At 48.3% G+C, this 15000-nt stretch overlaps 2 protein-coding genes across 3 annotated transcripts in view; one reads left to right on the forward strand and one right to left on the reverse strand.

Annotated features, from left to right (window-relative positions):
• radil (Ras association and DIL domains) overlaps window positions 1–3086 on the forward strand; it is a gene marked incomplete at both ends in the record, with an annotated part of 27451 nt that extends 24365 nt beyond the window's left edge. Inside the window, 4 exons of the mRNA XM_083693700.1 lie at window positions 1–272; window positions 1216–1352; window positions 2186–2325; window positions 2987–3086. The exon at window positions 1–272 is cut by the window's left edge and continues 47 nt beyond it. Of these exons, the coding sequence (XP_083549826.1) occupies window positions 1–272; window positions 1216–1352; window positions 2186–2325; window positions 2987–3086 (649 nt within the window). The remainder of the gene's footprint in view (window positions 273–1215; window positions 1353–2185; window positions 2326–2986) is intronic.
• Window positions 3087–8668: 5582 nt separating this feature from the next.
• The window catches only part of foxk1 (forkhead box K1), a 12776-nt gene continuing 6444 nt past the window's right edge, over window positions 8669–15000 (reverse strand). Inside the window, exons 3-9 of one of the 2 annotated variants that reach the window (XM_083694017.1) lie at window positions 13466–13661; window positions 12802–12948; window positions 12414–12607; window positions 11741–11907; window positions 11281–11541; window positions 10284–10454; window positions 8669–9968 (exon numbers count right to left, since the gene is read on the reverse strand). In XM_083694017.1, coding sequence (XP_083550143.1) covers window positions 9742–9968; window positions 10284–10454; window positions 11281–11541; window positions 11741–11907; window positions 12414–12607; window positions 12802–12948; window positions 13466–13661 — 1363 coding nt within the window. In that variant the 3' untranslated portion in view covers window positions 8669–9741. Of the gene's footprint in view, window positions 9969–10283; window positions 10455–11268; window positions 11542–11740; window positions 11908–12413; window positions 12608–12801; window positions 12949–13465; window positions 13662–15000 lie in introns of both variants that reach the window. The other variant, XM_083694016.1, reaches the window with a different exon arrangement.

Consider the following 15000-nt stretch of genomic DNA (forward strand, 5'->3'; position numbering starts at 1 on the left):
GGGTGAGGCGGGGGAGGCGGGTGAGGAGAGGGTGAGGGACAGGCCCCCCGGCCAATCACACGGCAGAATAAGAAGCAACGGCGCTGTCCCTCACGTACGACCGCCCAATCCTGACCCGTCCTGCCTCCTGACCCCGCCCAACACCCCACTGTACCCCGAGGGGGGCGGTCCCATTCCGACGGCTGGCCACACCCCTCAGGCTAACGGCTGCAGTAACAGACCTCCAACTGATGGCAAAAAGACCAACGGTATCATCACCAATGGACTGGAGGGTACGTTTCACACACCCTATACCATGCAGTATAGAGTACAATACATCTAAACGTGTCATCATAGTAATATACGCCATTTAGCTGATGCTTTTATCCAAAGCGACTTACATTGCAGTGAGTGCAGACATTTCAGTATATATGGTCCCAGCGGGAATCGAACCCAGAACCTAAGCGTTGTTAGCGCCATGCTCTACCCACTGAGCCACAGAGGACAAGAGGACCTCATGGTCAACTTACATACATTATACACAGCACATCATGAACTATAATGGATTTATATGGACTAATGTGTATATAATACATAGCACAGCATATAGAAAACATATTAGCACTCATTTTCACATACTAGATACCTATTGTGCTTAGAGCAATCATTTACCATGAAATAGAAGAAATACATCGAATAATTATCATGGTAAAAAATGATATTCCATTGAGGAATATGGTGTGCCCTCATATCCTGTGTGTGTGTGTGTGTGTGTGTGTGTGTGTGTGTGTGTGTGCGCATGCGCATGTGTCATCTGGTGGTGATTTTAAGTATTGCATGCCTCTTTGTCTGTTGTGTGTTTGTACCAGACCTATTTTTTCTAACACTTGAGTTGCGGTTGATTTCTGTGAGACCCTGTAGCTGTGTGTGTGTGTGTGTGTGTGTGTGTGTGTGTGTGTGTGTGTGAGAGAGGGTGAGAGTGAGAGTGAGTGTATCTGAAACAAGACCCTATAGCTGTGTGTGCCCCTGTAGCCCTGTAGGAGACTCTGTGTGTGTGTGTGTGTGTGTGTGTGTGTGTGTGTGTGTGTGTGTGTGTGTGTGTGTGTGTGTGCGTGCGTGCGTGCGTGTGTGTATATATATATATATATATATTCCTGTAACGAGACCCTGTAGCTGCGTCTATTCCCGTAGCGAGACCCTGTAGCTGTGTGTGTGTGTGTGTGTGTTCCTCTCTAGGAAGTGTAAGTGGGTGTGAGTTTCCCTTCCCTGTGCCTCCCTCTGGCATCCCTCTGCCTGATGAGTTCTGTGTGGTGTTTATAGTGGAGCTGGACAAGGGGCCGTTCGGACTGGGCATGGGCCTCATCGACGGACTGGTGAGTGGGCCGCCACACACACACACACACACACACACACACACACACACACACACACGTAGACATACACACACACACACACACACACACACACACACACACACGTAGACACACACACACACACACACACACGTAGACACACACACACACACACACACACACACACACACACACACACACAAAGAGACACACACATACGTAGACATACACACAAACACACACACACACACACAAAGAGACACACACATATGTAGACATACACACAAACACACACACACAGAGACACACACATACGTAGACATACACACAAACACACACACACACACACACACAAAGAGACACACACATACGTAGACATACACACACACACACACACACAGTGTGTGGGGGCACGCTACAGGGGCACACACAGCACACACTCACACACAGCACACACTCACACACTCACATTGACGGGTCAATCTATACATTTGTCCAATTCTGATTCCTCATTGGTTTCTCTAATGGTGATTGGATGGATACAGGAAGTGGGAGTATTCAGGCTTTGTCTTGGAAACTTTCAAAAATGTTACAACTGTGACAACAATATTTGAGCTTCTCCTCTCCTCCTGTCCTCTCTCTCTCCACTCCTGTCCTCTCTCTCTCCTCCTGTCCTCTCTCTCTCCTCCTGTCCTCTCTCTCTCTCCTCCTGTCCTCTCTCTCTCCACTCCTGTCCTCTCTCTCTCTCCTCCTGTCCTCTCTCTCTCCTCCTGTCCTCTCTCTCTCCTCCTGTCCTCTCTCTCTCTCTCTCCTCCTGTCCTCTCTCTCTCCACTCCTGTCCTCTCGTTCTCCAGCACACTCCTCTGAACGCTCCAGGAATCTACATCCGGACTCTAATTCCCGACGGTCCGGCAGCATCAGATGGGAGACTACGTATCGGAGACCGGATCCTGGCCGTTAACGGGACCAGCCTGATTGGAGCCGACTATCAGAGGTGAGGATGATGATGATGAAGATAATAGTCATGATAATGATGATGATGATGATGAATCGTCTGTTTTGTGCAATCATGGTCATGGTGGTGGTGATAACAGTGATGAAGATGGTGGTGATGATGAGGAGCAGATGTGTTGGTCTCGGTATCTCTTGTGTGTTCCACCTCACCTCCCAGCTAATCCTTCTTACAGACTCTCTAGCCAATCAATCAGCTTGATTGATCAGTGACCAGCCAAAGAGACCTTAATGCCTGCTCCTCGATCTGACATCTTGATGTATACTCCATCTCTGCTGATCCTGATGTAATTGGATTCTTTGTCTCTCTCCTTCTTCCTTTCACACGCTCTCTCTTTCTCCTCCGCATCCCCTTCTCTCTCGACCTCCACCTCTTCATCCCCTCGTCATTCTCACTGCCTCAACCCCTCCTCTCTCTCTTTCTCTCCCTCTCTCTTTTTCTCTCTCTCACTCTATCAATACCCACCACCCCTTCTCTCTGTCTCCCTCCCTCCTCTCTCTCTCTCTCTCTCTCTCTATCTCTCCCTCCTCTCTCTCTCTCTCCCTCTCTCCCTCTCCCTCTCTCTCTCTCTCTCTCTCCCTCCCTCTCTCCCTCTCTCTCTCTCTCTCTCTCTCTCTCTCTCTCTCTCTCTCTCTCTCCATAGTGCGGTGGATCTGATCCGGCTGGGCGGGGGGCGGCTGCGTTTCCTGGTGGCCAAGTCGGATCTGGAAGTCTCGGAGAAGATCAGCGCTTCCTCCTGCTGACAGGGCCGGAATCTGCCCCCCACTCCGGCAGCGCTCCTGTCAGCACTGACACGGAACAGGAGAGAGGGAAGGGGGGAGAGAGAGAGAGAGAGAGAGAGAGAGAGCAGAAGGAGGAAGTCCAGGCGGAGAGAGGAGAAGATGGAGAAGACATCTTTGAGGGAGAGGGGGAAAAGGGCTGATAGAGATGGATCCGAGAAGATGGACAGATCTGGGAATGAGGAGAGACACCTTGCAGTCTTTGTATACGCACACACACACACACACACACACTCACACTCACGCACACGTGCACATAGGCGACTCACCCTCAACCACTCTGTCTGACCTCATCGTAATGAACCCCTCCCGTGATCCTCTCAAATTAGAAGAATCAGTCTGTCATCATGAATGTGGAATCAGATATCAGTCTGTCATCATGAATGTGGAATCAGATATCAGTGTGTCATCACAGATGTGGAATCATATCAGTCTGTCATCATGAATGTGGAATCAGATATCAGTCTGTCATCATGAATGTGGAATCAGATATCAGTCTGTCATCATGAATGTGGAATCAGATATCAGTCTGTCATCATGAATGTGGAATCAGATATCAGTCTGTCATCATGAATGTGGAATCAGATATCAGTGTGTCATCACAGATGTGGAATCATATCAGTCTGTCATCATGAATGTGGAATCAGATATCAGTCTGTCATCATGAATGTGGAATCAGATATCAGTCTGTCATCATGAATGTGGAATCAGATATCAGTCTGTCATCATGGATGTGGAATCAGATATCAGTCTGTCATCATGGATGTGGAATCAGAAATCAAACACATCACATGGCAGGGCTGGAGTCTAACCAATCAGTGTCTGAGGTTAATCCCCGTACACCTGGGGGGTTAAAGCACAGTAGATTTAGGCCGTTTTCACATCATTACTTACAGGCAGGTTTGACTGCCTGATGTATGCTATAACTTGTTATCAATGAAAACAAACGAATCCTGGTCTAAAACAATACGGACCAGGTAAAATGATTCGGGGGTGCAGGTTGCATGGAAATGTCAACTTCACATGATTTTTCAAAAGCGAACAAGATTTAGAAATTGCGTCTTGTAAAGAACTGCACTAAATCTTGATTGTGTTGCTATTGCAAAAGCAAGTTCAATTTTTGTAAATTCTTACAATTGTATCGTATCATATTCATATGTCAAAGCATTCTCAGCTGTAGCTCTGGTTTTATGTGGACTCAATCAACTCTATCTGCACACATATGTAGCGGAGGTGGTTTGGAACGACTCTCTCGTAATCATTAACTTCCCCGGTGACCCTGAAACCATGTGTTAGCTCCCCAAGCTAAAGCCTAGTATAGCTTACGTTGACTAGCACAGGCTTTAGCTTAGCGGGCACAGGCGCATGTCTTCCTGGCATGCAAGAGACCCGGGTTCAAACCCTGTCAGTCACACACAGATACACAGTACATGTCAACCTGACCCTACACTAGCAGTACAGGCTAGTCCAGAACAGACAGATCCATTGAGAGCTGGGCTAGTGCCTGTCTGTATGCCAAAGCAGTAATGTTTGGTCAAAACAAAGAATGTGAGCAATCAAAACACACGTAATAATCATTGACTTGGTCATTTATGTATACATTTGTTTAAAGAAACATGAACATAACATTTACCTATCGTTATTGATACCGATCTGCGACTATTATGTCTGTGGATTATTCGAAGTTTATTTTGGAGTAACTAGACGTAGTTCCTCGTAACCACCGAGAAAGGGTCAGATATGTTTTCATCCCGTTAATAGTTAAGTTTAGGCGTAAGGTAATCTGACCCTAGATTTGTGGTGAAAGGTGACTTCTACCGTTCTCCGTCTCTCAGTGCTGCTGGGTCTGTTCTGAGCACAAATGACCGTCACTGGAACGTTTGCATTGGGTTTGAACTTATCCATCTAGAAACCATTCAGAGACTCCATGAAAAAGGAAGGAAGGAAAAATATTGTCAGTCTCTTATTGAATATATACCGTGTGTATGAGGTTGTGTGTATATATTTATTTGTATATATAATCAATTTACACTTTGGCTTATACACACTGAAGAAAATCTACAGTATTTGGGATCTATTGGAATCAATCGCTTAATTCTTAAATGTTCTATTGAAGAATGTCATTCAAAGTTGAGATTCAGCTTTACACTCAAGCAGCAATTGTCATATCAATCTGCATATAATGACAATGACATTTGTAATTAGTTTTTTTCCTTTTTTGTGTGCTAAATGGTTTGTACAATCAGTCTTTCATAAATGCATGTCTGTACCTCCCATTTCAAATGACTTTTCAATATTTATACTATTAGAAGATCTGCATTACAGAATAAAGTGTTGGCAGGAAACCAGTGTTCACTTTATTGTCTTCGACAACATCTCATTCCATCCTCGTCCCGTCTCACCACCCTGGTCCCTCAGCTCCCTGGTCCCTCACCACCCTGGTCCCTCACCACCCTGGTCCCTCACCACCCTGGTCCCTCAGCTCCCTGGTCCCTCACCACCCTGGTCCCTCAGCTCCCCGGTCCCTCACCACCCTGGTCCCTCACCACCCTGGTCCCTCACCACCCTGGTCCCTCAGCTCCCTGGTCCCTCACCACCCTGGTCCCTCACCACCCCGGTCCCTCACCACCCCGGTCCCTCAGCTCCCTGGTCCCTCACCACCCTGGTCCCTCACCACCCCGGTCCCTCACCACCCCGGTCCCTCACCACCCCGGTCCCTCACCACCCCGGTCCCTCAGCTCCCTGGTCCCTCACCACCCTGGTCCCTCACCACCCTGGTCCCTCAGCTCCCTGGTCCCTCAGCTCCCTGGTCCCTCAGCTCCCTGGTCCCTCACCACCCTGGTCCCTCACCACCCTGGTCCCTCACCACCCTGGTCCCTCAGCTCCCTGGTCCCTCAGCTCCCTGGTCCCTCACCACCCTGGTCCCTCACCACCCCGGTCCCTCAGCTCCCTGGTCCCTCACCACCCTGGTCCCTCAGCTCCCTGGTCCCTCAGCTCCCTGGTCCCTCAGCTCCCTGGTCCCTCACCACCCTGGTCCCTCAGCTCCCTGGTCCCTCACCACCCTGGTCCCTCACCACCCCGGTCCCTCAGCTCCCTGGTCCCTCACCACCCCGGTCCCTCACCACCCTGGTCCCTCAGCTCCCTGGTCCCTCACCACCCCGGTCCCTCAGCTCCCTGGTCCCTCAGCTTCCCCACAAAGACGTGAAGAGAAACGGACGGGTGGAAGAGAGGTGTTGAAATCAATCCTATGCTTTTACAGTGCCCTCCATAAGTATTGGAAAGAGGAAGCGTTTTGTTTTCTTTCAGCTCTATACTCCAACAGTTTGGATTTGAAATCAAACAATTACTATGAGGTTAGAGTAGAAACTCCTTTAGAAAATAGCACCCCCTCCACCATGTTTCACAGATTAAGTGGTATGCTGTAAATCTTGGGCAGATCCTTTTGGTAATGCCTGAATTAAAGACAGGAATAGCCAGGAAATTCAAATTCCAGTTGGGAAAAGTTGGGAACATCCAGGACTTCACACGAAGAAAGAGGCAGCGGGACAGGGGATCAATGAGGAACTTTAATTTGTGCTACACATCTTTTAACAAATCACAAAACAGGAACATTTAAAAATACATATATACTTTTCTATTTTCCAAAAGTTATGACGACAGCGGTTCTTAGATAGCAAAATACTTTTTGCAAAAAAATACCATCATCTTAAATAGCTCTTGCTTTGCAGATGAGAAGAGCAGCTTACATCCATATTTTTTTTTTGTTTCTTTTTTTTTTTTGTGCAACAATCATAGATTTTTGTATAAAGACTTGTGATCGGTTGACAGTAAATATGATACCAATAAACGGGACGTTCAGAAACGCTAAACGCAGAGAGACGTTTCAAAAATCATCCCCTGATTAACAAGCCCTGTGTAGAAGCCCCCAACAGTTCTCAGAACCAATAGACTATGAGATAGGACACATAATGTCTGAAAGAGACCTCTTACATGGCTGCCTCTTCCCTCCCCCTCTCCTCCCCCACCAGAAGAATGCACACCTGGTCCTGAAGAGACCTTGTGTCTGCTGGTTTTACAACCCAATGTTTTTTTTTAAAGGAAAAGACCTGGGCTAATAGAAGTAGGTCAGTGGACCCTCCGAAACTCGTCAAACTCGTGATCAGTTGACAGTAAATATGATACCAATAAACGGGACGTTCAAAAGCGCTAAACGCAGAGAGACGTTTCAAAATCATCCCCTGATTAACAATTGCTGTGTGGAAGCCCCCAACAGTTCTCAGAACCAATAGATTATGAGATAGAACACATAATGTCTGAGAGACGGGGGGGGGGGAGGAGAAGAAAGAGAGGGGACAGTGAAAGCAAGAGCAAGAGTTGGGGGGGGGGGGGGGAAGAGAGAGTGAAAAGGGAGGGAGAGAGGAGAGAGAAAGACAGAGAAAGAGAGAGAGAGCTGTGTAGTCATGCGTTGGTCCCACCCTTCCCCAGATAAAAGCTTTGCTTCCAGGTCTCCTTAGAGAAGGCAACATGGCTGCCGATATTATCATCACCCCTCCCGCCCCCGCCCCCCCCCCCGCTCGCCCCCGCCCCCCATCAACCACAGACCTGGGATCAGATCGCCCTACTAGATCCTCACATTCACCATTAGTGTGGTTAAACAGATCTGACCCCAGATCTGGGGTTGGAGGGGTGACGTGACTTCTACCTACTCCCTCGTCGTCGTTGTCATCATCATCATCATCATCGTAATAGCACACCATGTCCTGTTCTGAAGCACTCAAGTTAACGTTTTAAAAAGTAAAGCTCTCTAGGTTAAAAATAAAAAAAAATTAAAATAAACGACAACAGAAAAAGAGTAGAAACATTTAAGGCTTTTTATGGATAATAATGCGTTTCCGAGCTAAAACAAAACAAAACAAAACAAAAGAAAACTGTACACACACAGCTCCGACTCCTTGTTCTACAAATGAAAAAAAAAAAAGAAAAAAAAAAAAAAAAAGAAGAATAAAACGACACAATCAGTTTGTCTACATTATGTTACCTCCGTCTCCTCATCCTCCTCTTCCCCCTTCCCTCCCCCTCTCCCTCTCCTCCCCCACCAGAAGAATGCACACCTGGTCCTGAAGAGACCTCGTGTCTGCTGGTTTTCAACCCAATGTGTTCTTTTTTTTTTTTTTTTTTTAAAGGAAAAGACCTTGGCCACTAGGTCAGTGGACCCTCCAAAACGGCTCTTCTTGACAGTTATCAATCGATTTCAGATATCGATAAACATTTGATTTATCAATATCTATAAACGTATAATATGATAAACGTCCATTTGATTCACCTTTATCTTCCTTTATCTCACCAAGAAATCATGAGGTAAAAAAATAACTCTTTTTGAGAAAAACCTGAACAGTTATTAATATATATATATATATGTATATATATATATGTATATATATGTATATATATATATATATATATATATATATATATATGTGTATATATATATATATATATATATATATATATATATATATATATATGTATATATTTGTATTCTTTGCAAAGCATATTGTGTTACAGTTTTGTATGAAACGTTCTATACTAAAGTCTGATCGTTTGATCAATTTCAGTGGAAAGAAGGGTAAACCAGCAGACACAGGGACCCTGGGGACTAGGGGAGTCTACCTCTGCTGTTACAGACACTTCTTAGGCACAGATCTAGAATCAGTTTACCCACTGCCCACATCCTATCCTTAACCACTAGGGGGGAATGGAGGGGGGGGGGGGGGGGGGGGCACTAAACTAACCTTTGATCTGCTTCTTAGTCCAGTGAGCCTCTCTCCTAGTCCTGGAAAACCGCACTACTGCAGGCCCCAGATCAGCACTAACACACCTGATTCAGCTTACTGCTTAAAGATCAGCGGATTAATTCAATCAGGTGTGACAGCACTCGGCTGGGACACAAACCTGGACCCACCCTCAGCTCTCCGGGATCAGGATTAAGTACCACTGGGCTAAATCAAGGGTGGCCAACTTTGGTCCCGGGTGACCATAGTGTGTGCAGATTTGTGCTCCAGCCCAGCAGTGACACATCTGGAGCAACATATCAGTTTTGACTGAAGACCATGATTAGTTGATAAGTTGGGGGGGGGGGGGGGTTTAGTGCTGGGTTGGAGCAGAAGCATGCACGGCTCTCCAGGAATGGAGTTGCCCATCCCCGATTGAGGATCAACTTCCTTTTTCTTTTCATAAGAAACATTAGAATGATGTTCTACTCTTCTTCGGGGCCCTCTGCCTCTCAGAGAGAGAGAGAGAGAGAGAGAGAGAGAGAGAGCTGCCGAAATTCCAAATCAGCCCCTATCCCCTAGCCCCAAACACCCTAAGCCCTACCCTCTTAGCACTTCCAGTAGATCTGACAGGATTGGATAGTGGTTATCAATATGGTAATACCTCCAATCTTTGCCTCTAAAAGGCAAACTGGAATTTGTGTCATATTTGATTCATATTCGGCACACCCATCCAATTGTGTCAGATCTATGGAAGGTTCAAGAAGGTGGGGGCTAGGGGGAACCAACAGGTGGGTTTCCATTAGGCACCATTAGGTTGTTTTTGTTGTTTTTTTTGTTGGGTTTTTTTACTTCCTGGGGTCGTGGGATTGAGAGGTCATCGCCACGATGACAGGCTGCTGGGTGGGCGGGGCCGGGCCCTGGCCCTCCTCTTCCTCCATCTTAGGCCTCTTGGCCTGGGGCTCGCCTGGCTGCTCTGCCCGAGGATCGGGCCCCGCGCTGGGCTGCCGGGTCACCAGCACCGGGGGGGAGCTTGAGGCCTGGGCCGCAAGGATCTGGAGAGGGCTGGTGAGAGCTGGAGACATAGTGAGAGGAGGAGGAGGACAGGAAGAGGACAGAGGGGGAGGAAGAGAGGAGAAAATTCACAACATTGAATCAAGCTCACCTCTCAATTAAACTAAACCACCGGAGTGACAATAGCAACGCGAAAAAAACGAGTTGTTCATAATTGCTTTGTGTCAATAACGTTTTGTGTGTGTAAGTGTTGCTTGGAGACAATCAAGGGACCTTCGTATCAGAACCCTAGCCAACTCCGGCCCATTGGACGGGCAAACGGAAATGTTGTTTCGTGGCGACTGAATAAACAAGAGGGTTGCCGGGTGACTCTTACTGTAAGCGTTGGTGACGCTGGTCGCCGTGGCGACAGTGGCAGAGTGTTTCCCGTTCTGGGTGACGGGGCGAACGGGAAGCTGGTGCAGCCCCAACAGGCCGCGCCCCTCGCTGCCCTGGTTAGCGCCTTCCAACGCCTGGATCACACGCTCTCGACCTTGCTGCTGGGCGTCTGAGGAGGACGCATCAACGACAGTGTGTCAGCAACGCGTCAGTGACAGGCGACACACACACACACTGACCGTGTGTCAGTAACAGACGACACACACACTGACCGTGTGTCAGTAACAGACGACACACACACTGACCGTGTGTCAGTAACAGACGACACACACACTGACCATGTGATATCAGCAACACATCAGTGATATATCGGCAATAGACAGACCGCAAATCCATTAATTAGAGGCAATGCTACAGTCTATCGTCCATGTATTCCAAACACATTCTTAACGCATGGATCATCTGTCAACAGTATGTCAATAACACTTATCGATATGTCTCGAATCAGCATCAGATGCTATAAATGTACACAGTAGCCAAGGGAAACGGGTCGATGCTAAGCAGGATGTATAGCAGGACGAAGTAGTTGAGATTTAAAACGGTCAGGGGTCAGGGGTTAAGTTTAGGGGTAGATAGGGATTACGTTGAGGGTTAGGTAGGGGTTAGGGTAAGGGTTAGGTAGGCGTTACATTTAGGGTTAGGTAGGGGTTACGTTTAGGGCTAGGTAGGGGTTAAGTTTAGGGTTAGGTAGGGGTTAGGGTAAGGGTTAGGTAGGCGTTACGTTTAGGGTTAGGGTTAGGTAGGGGTTAAGTTTAGGGTTAGGTAGGGATTAAGTTTAGGGTTAGGTAGGGATTAAGTTTAGGGTTAGGTAGGGGTTACGTTTAGGGGTAGGGTTAGGTAGGGGTTACGTTTAGGGGTAGGGATTAGGGTGTGGTCGTCCCAAGGATTTCCGTTTTAGCATTCCTCCCTCTCTCTCTCTCTACCTCTCTCTGTACCTCTCAGCTCGGCTGCGCCCTCTGCTGCTCCCTGCTGGCCTGCGGCGGTGTTGCCGTGGGTGATGATGTAGCCGTTGGGGGGGTTGGAGGGCGGGGCGGCGGCGGTGACCACGCGCAGCATGGTGACGGGGCTCTGGAGCATGTGCAGCGTCTGACCCCCCCCTGCCGGCATGAACGTCAGGGATTTACCCAACCCTGAAGACAGGGGCTGGGGGTGGGGCGGAGCAGCCATGATCACAGGCTGGGCATGGACCGGGGAGCCTGGTGGGGGGGAGGGAAGGAGAGAGAGAGAGAGAGAGGGGGAAGGAAGAAGAGAGGGAGGGAATGGAGAGAGGGAGACAAAGTAGAGACATTTCTTAAGTTAAGATACCTGTGCATTCATGAGTTGTTGAAGTCATGTGTGTGTGTGTGTGTGTGTGTGTGTGTGCACGCGCGCGAGTGTTTGTTTGTGGGGTCTCACCTGGGGCGCTCTGTGTGTACCTGTACTCAGGTACAGAGGCTAACTTGTGAGCCAGGTCGTGGTCGTGGGGGATGGGGGAGCCCTCACGGGACAGACACTCTGGGGTCTGCAGACCACTGGAGGGGGGGGACAGGAGACCCTGGTGGGTAGGGGAGGCTGGGGCACTCCTGGATGGGGGGAAAGGGGGGGGGGGGGGGGGGGGTTAGTGTACACTTACTGTATGCACAACAGATGGTAACAATGCTGCAAACACACTTGTTCTGTAAAACACACACACACACACACACACTTCTCAGACACACACACGCACACACACAGGTGATAGCTAGAGAGAGACCATGGGTTGAAGACTTACTTTGTTCTATCCAATCACCCGTGAGCAAACAGAGAGAAGCAGAGAGAGGGAGGGGTTTAACAGTGTGTGAGAAGGTGAAAAAAACAGACAAGAAACTGCAGCCGAAAAAAACAAAACAAAACAAAAAAAAACCACTACCTGACAAGGGTGAGGTTAGAGTTCAGGGGTCAAAGTTTGGGGCGGTACCAGAGGTAAATGACTAGAGATGGCACCAACTATCTTTCCCAGGAAGTGCGCCCTCTAGTGTTTCTAACTCTACCGGCTGGCACCTAAAGGGGTTAGGGGGGGGGGCTGAAGGTCAACGGTGAGGCATCTTACCTTGAGGACAGGGGTCCGAAGGGCGTGCGGAAGCAGGCCACGCCCCTCTGCCGTCGCTTCCGGAACGCCTGCTCCACCAGCTTCCCTTCAGAGGCGGAGTCCACGCGCCAGAAACTACCTTTCCCAGGCTCCTCCTGGGAGCGGGCCACTTTCAGGAAGTACCGATTCAGGGACAGGTTGTGTCTGATCGAGTTCTGTGAGAGAGGGGAGGTGAGAGAGGGGGAGAGAGAGAGAGAGAGAGAAAAATACAAAAATAATCCAATTACATTGAATTGGGTTAAGCGACAAATAAAGTGGATTCTCTCTCTCACACACACACACACACACACACACACACACACAGAGACACCTCCCCCACACACACACACCTACACAGAGAAAGACATACCTGCCAGCCCTTATCAGCAGTGCGGTAGTAGGGGTAGTGTTTGGTGATGTGAGAGTATATTCCACTGAGCGTGAGCTGCCTGTCTGGTGCAGAGGAGATGGCTTGGACTATCAGCTGGGCATACGAGTACGGAGGCTTGGACTCATCCTAGAAAGAAAGAGAGACAGAATGGGTTAACACACACACACACACACACACACACACACACACACACACACACACACACACACACACACACACACACACACACACACACACACAATATTAGTGCCGCACTGTTTACAAACACAGGGAAACCTGGGATTCAAACCACAAAGAGGTCACCCCGCCGCTTTTTTTTTTTGGACGGATGGGCCCGGAGAATTGTAACCACTCTCCCATTCATAGACAGAGCTGGAATGCAAGAACTGACCATCCACGAGATCAAAATGATAGCTTTAAAACATGGTTAAAACTATCCCAGATTGCCCCTTTAGGGGTTTTATCGATTAGGAAGTGAAGAATTGGGGGACAGCAATGGCACACGCCAACTTGACTAGTGTGTACGCACGATATATTTTGTTGCTTTATCTTGTATCGCGCTACAAACAAATTGCCCGTCGGAAAAAACGATAACGTTTTATTGAATTTAATGAAGGATCGTGGGTACGGAACACCCGCTCACCTTGGGGCTGTCTCCGTCCGCCGACTCTCCCCGTTGCTCGGCGCCTCCCCGTTGCTCGGATCCAGCCCTCTGTTGCTCGGAGACGGCCTTGGCGGCGAACTCTGCGGCCAGCTGCAGGTCAGAGGTCACGTTGCGTGCATAGCGATAGCCGGACGACCCCGCCCCTCGCGGGCTGGCCGGGCACGAGTTAGGAACGCTAGAGGAGGAGGAGAGGAGAGAGGGAACGAAAGAACGAAAGAAAGAAAGAAAGAAAGAAAGAAAGAAAGAGTCAGTCCTAGAAAATTCTGTCAGTTAAGAGTGGATCACAACCAGAGACACATATAGAGACACTGGTGATCCACACAATGTAGACTCACCGAGCATTTATTAGGAACACTATACGAAATACTGGGTAGGGCCTCCCTTTGTTCTCAAAACAGCCTCAATTCTGTTGTTCTGAATGTTGGGACACATTCCTTTGAGATTCTGGTCCATGATGACATGATTGCATCACGCAATTCCTGCCGGTTTTTCAGGTCCACTTTCAAGCTGTGAATCTCCCGGTCTACCACATCCCAAAGGTGTTCTATTGGACTCAGATCCGGTGGCTGGGAAGAACACTGAACTCATTGTCATGTTCATGAAATCACGTTCATGCTTTGTGACACGGTGCATTATCATGCTGGAAGTAGTCATTAGAAGATGGGTAAATTGTGGCCATGAAGGGATGCATATGGTCAGCAACAATACTCAAATAGGCTGTGGCATTCAAGCGATGATTGATTGGTATTAACGGGCCCAAAGTGCGCCAAGAAAACATTCCCCACACCATTCCACCACCTCCACCATGAGAAGGTGTACAGGTGTTCCTAACAAAGTGCTCAGTGAGTGTATATATGATTCAGCTTTAAGTCCATTTGGATGCAAGCTTCAGCTAAAAGACCATATGCCTATCATCATCAATAGATTAAAGCAGAAAAAGTGTGAATAACTTGAATTCATGAAGCAAAAAAGACAAATAATTCTTACAGAATACTACCGGGTGATGCCACAACCCACTGTCACACACACACTCACAATCCCTGAATCCTAACTCTAACCCTAACCTAGCGGCTAGGAGTTGAATTGTCTGTGTGTGTGTGTGTGTGTGTGTGTGTGTGTGTGTGTGTGTATTATAGCCGTTCAGACCTAGCCCTAATCCCCCCCTAGGACGCTGGATGAATGTTCCGCCATACCGCTTGCACCTATCCAATTCTATCAGATCTACAAAAAGTGCATGGAGGGGGTAAGGGTTAGGAGTCGCTTTGGGGGTTGAGGATTTATGACTCATAACCCCAGAACTACAAACAGGAATTAATCAGTCTAGGAGTACGGCAACAGCCAAGGGGCAAACTGAGCTTGATTTTTTTTTTTTTTTAAACAGTGCTCTGCAGACTCCTGTGGTGGCGCATCCTGTGTGCTTTAGTCGTCCCAGAGGGTCAGACACACATGCTGATGTGTGGATCATGAGGATAGGCTGACTAGGGTTCGGAGCAGGCAGATCAGTCCATCCAGGC

The sequence above is a fragment of the Argentina silus genome, assembly GCF_951799395.1.
Source record: "Argentina silus genome assembly, chromosome: 22".
NCBI lineage: Eukaryota > Metazoa > Chordata > Actinopteri > Argentiniformes > Argentinidae > Argentina > Argentina silus.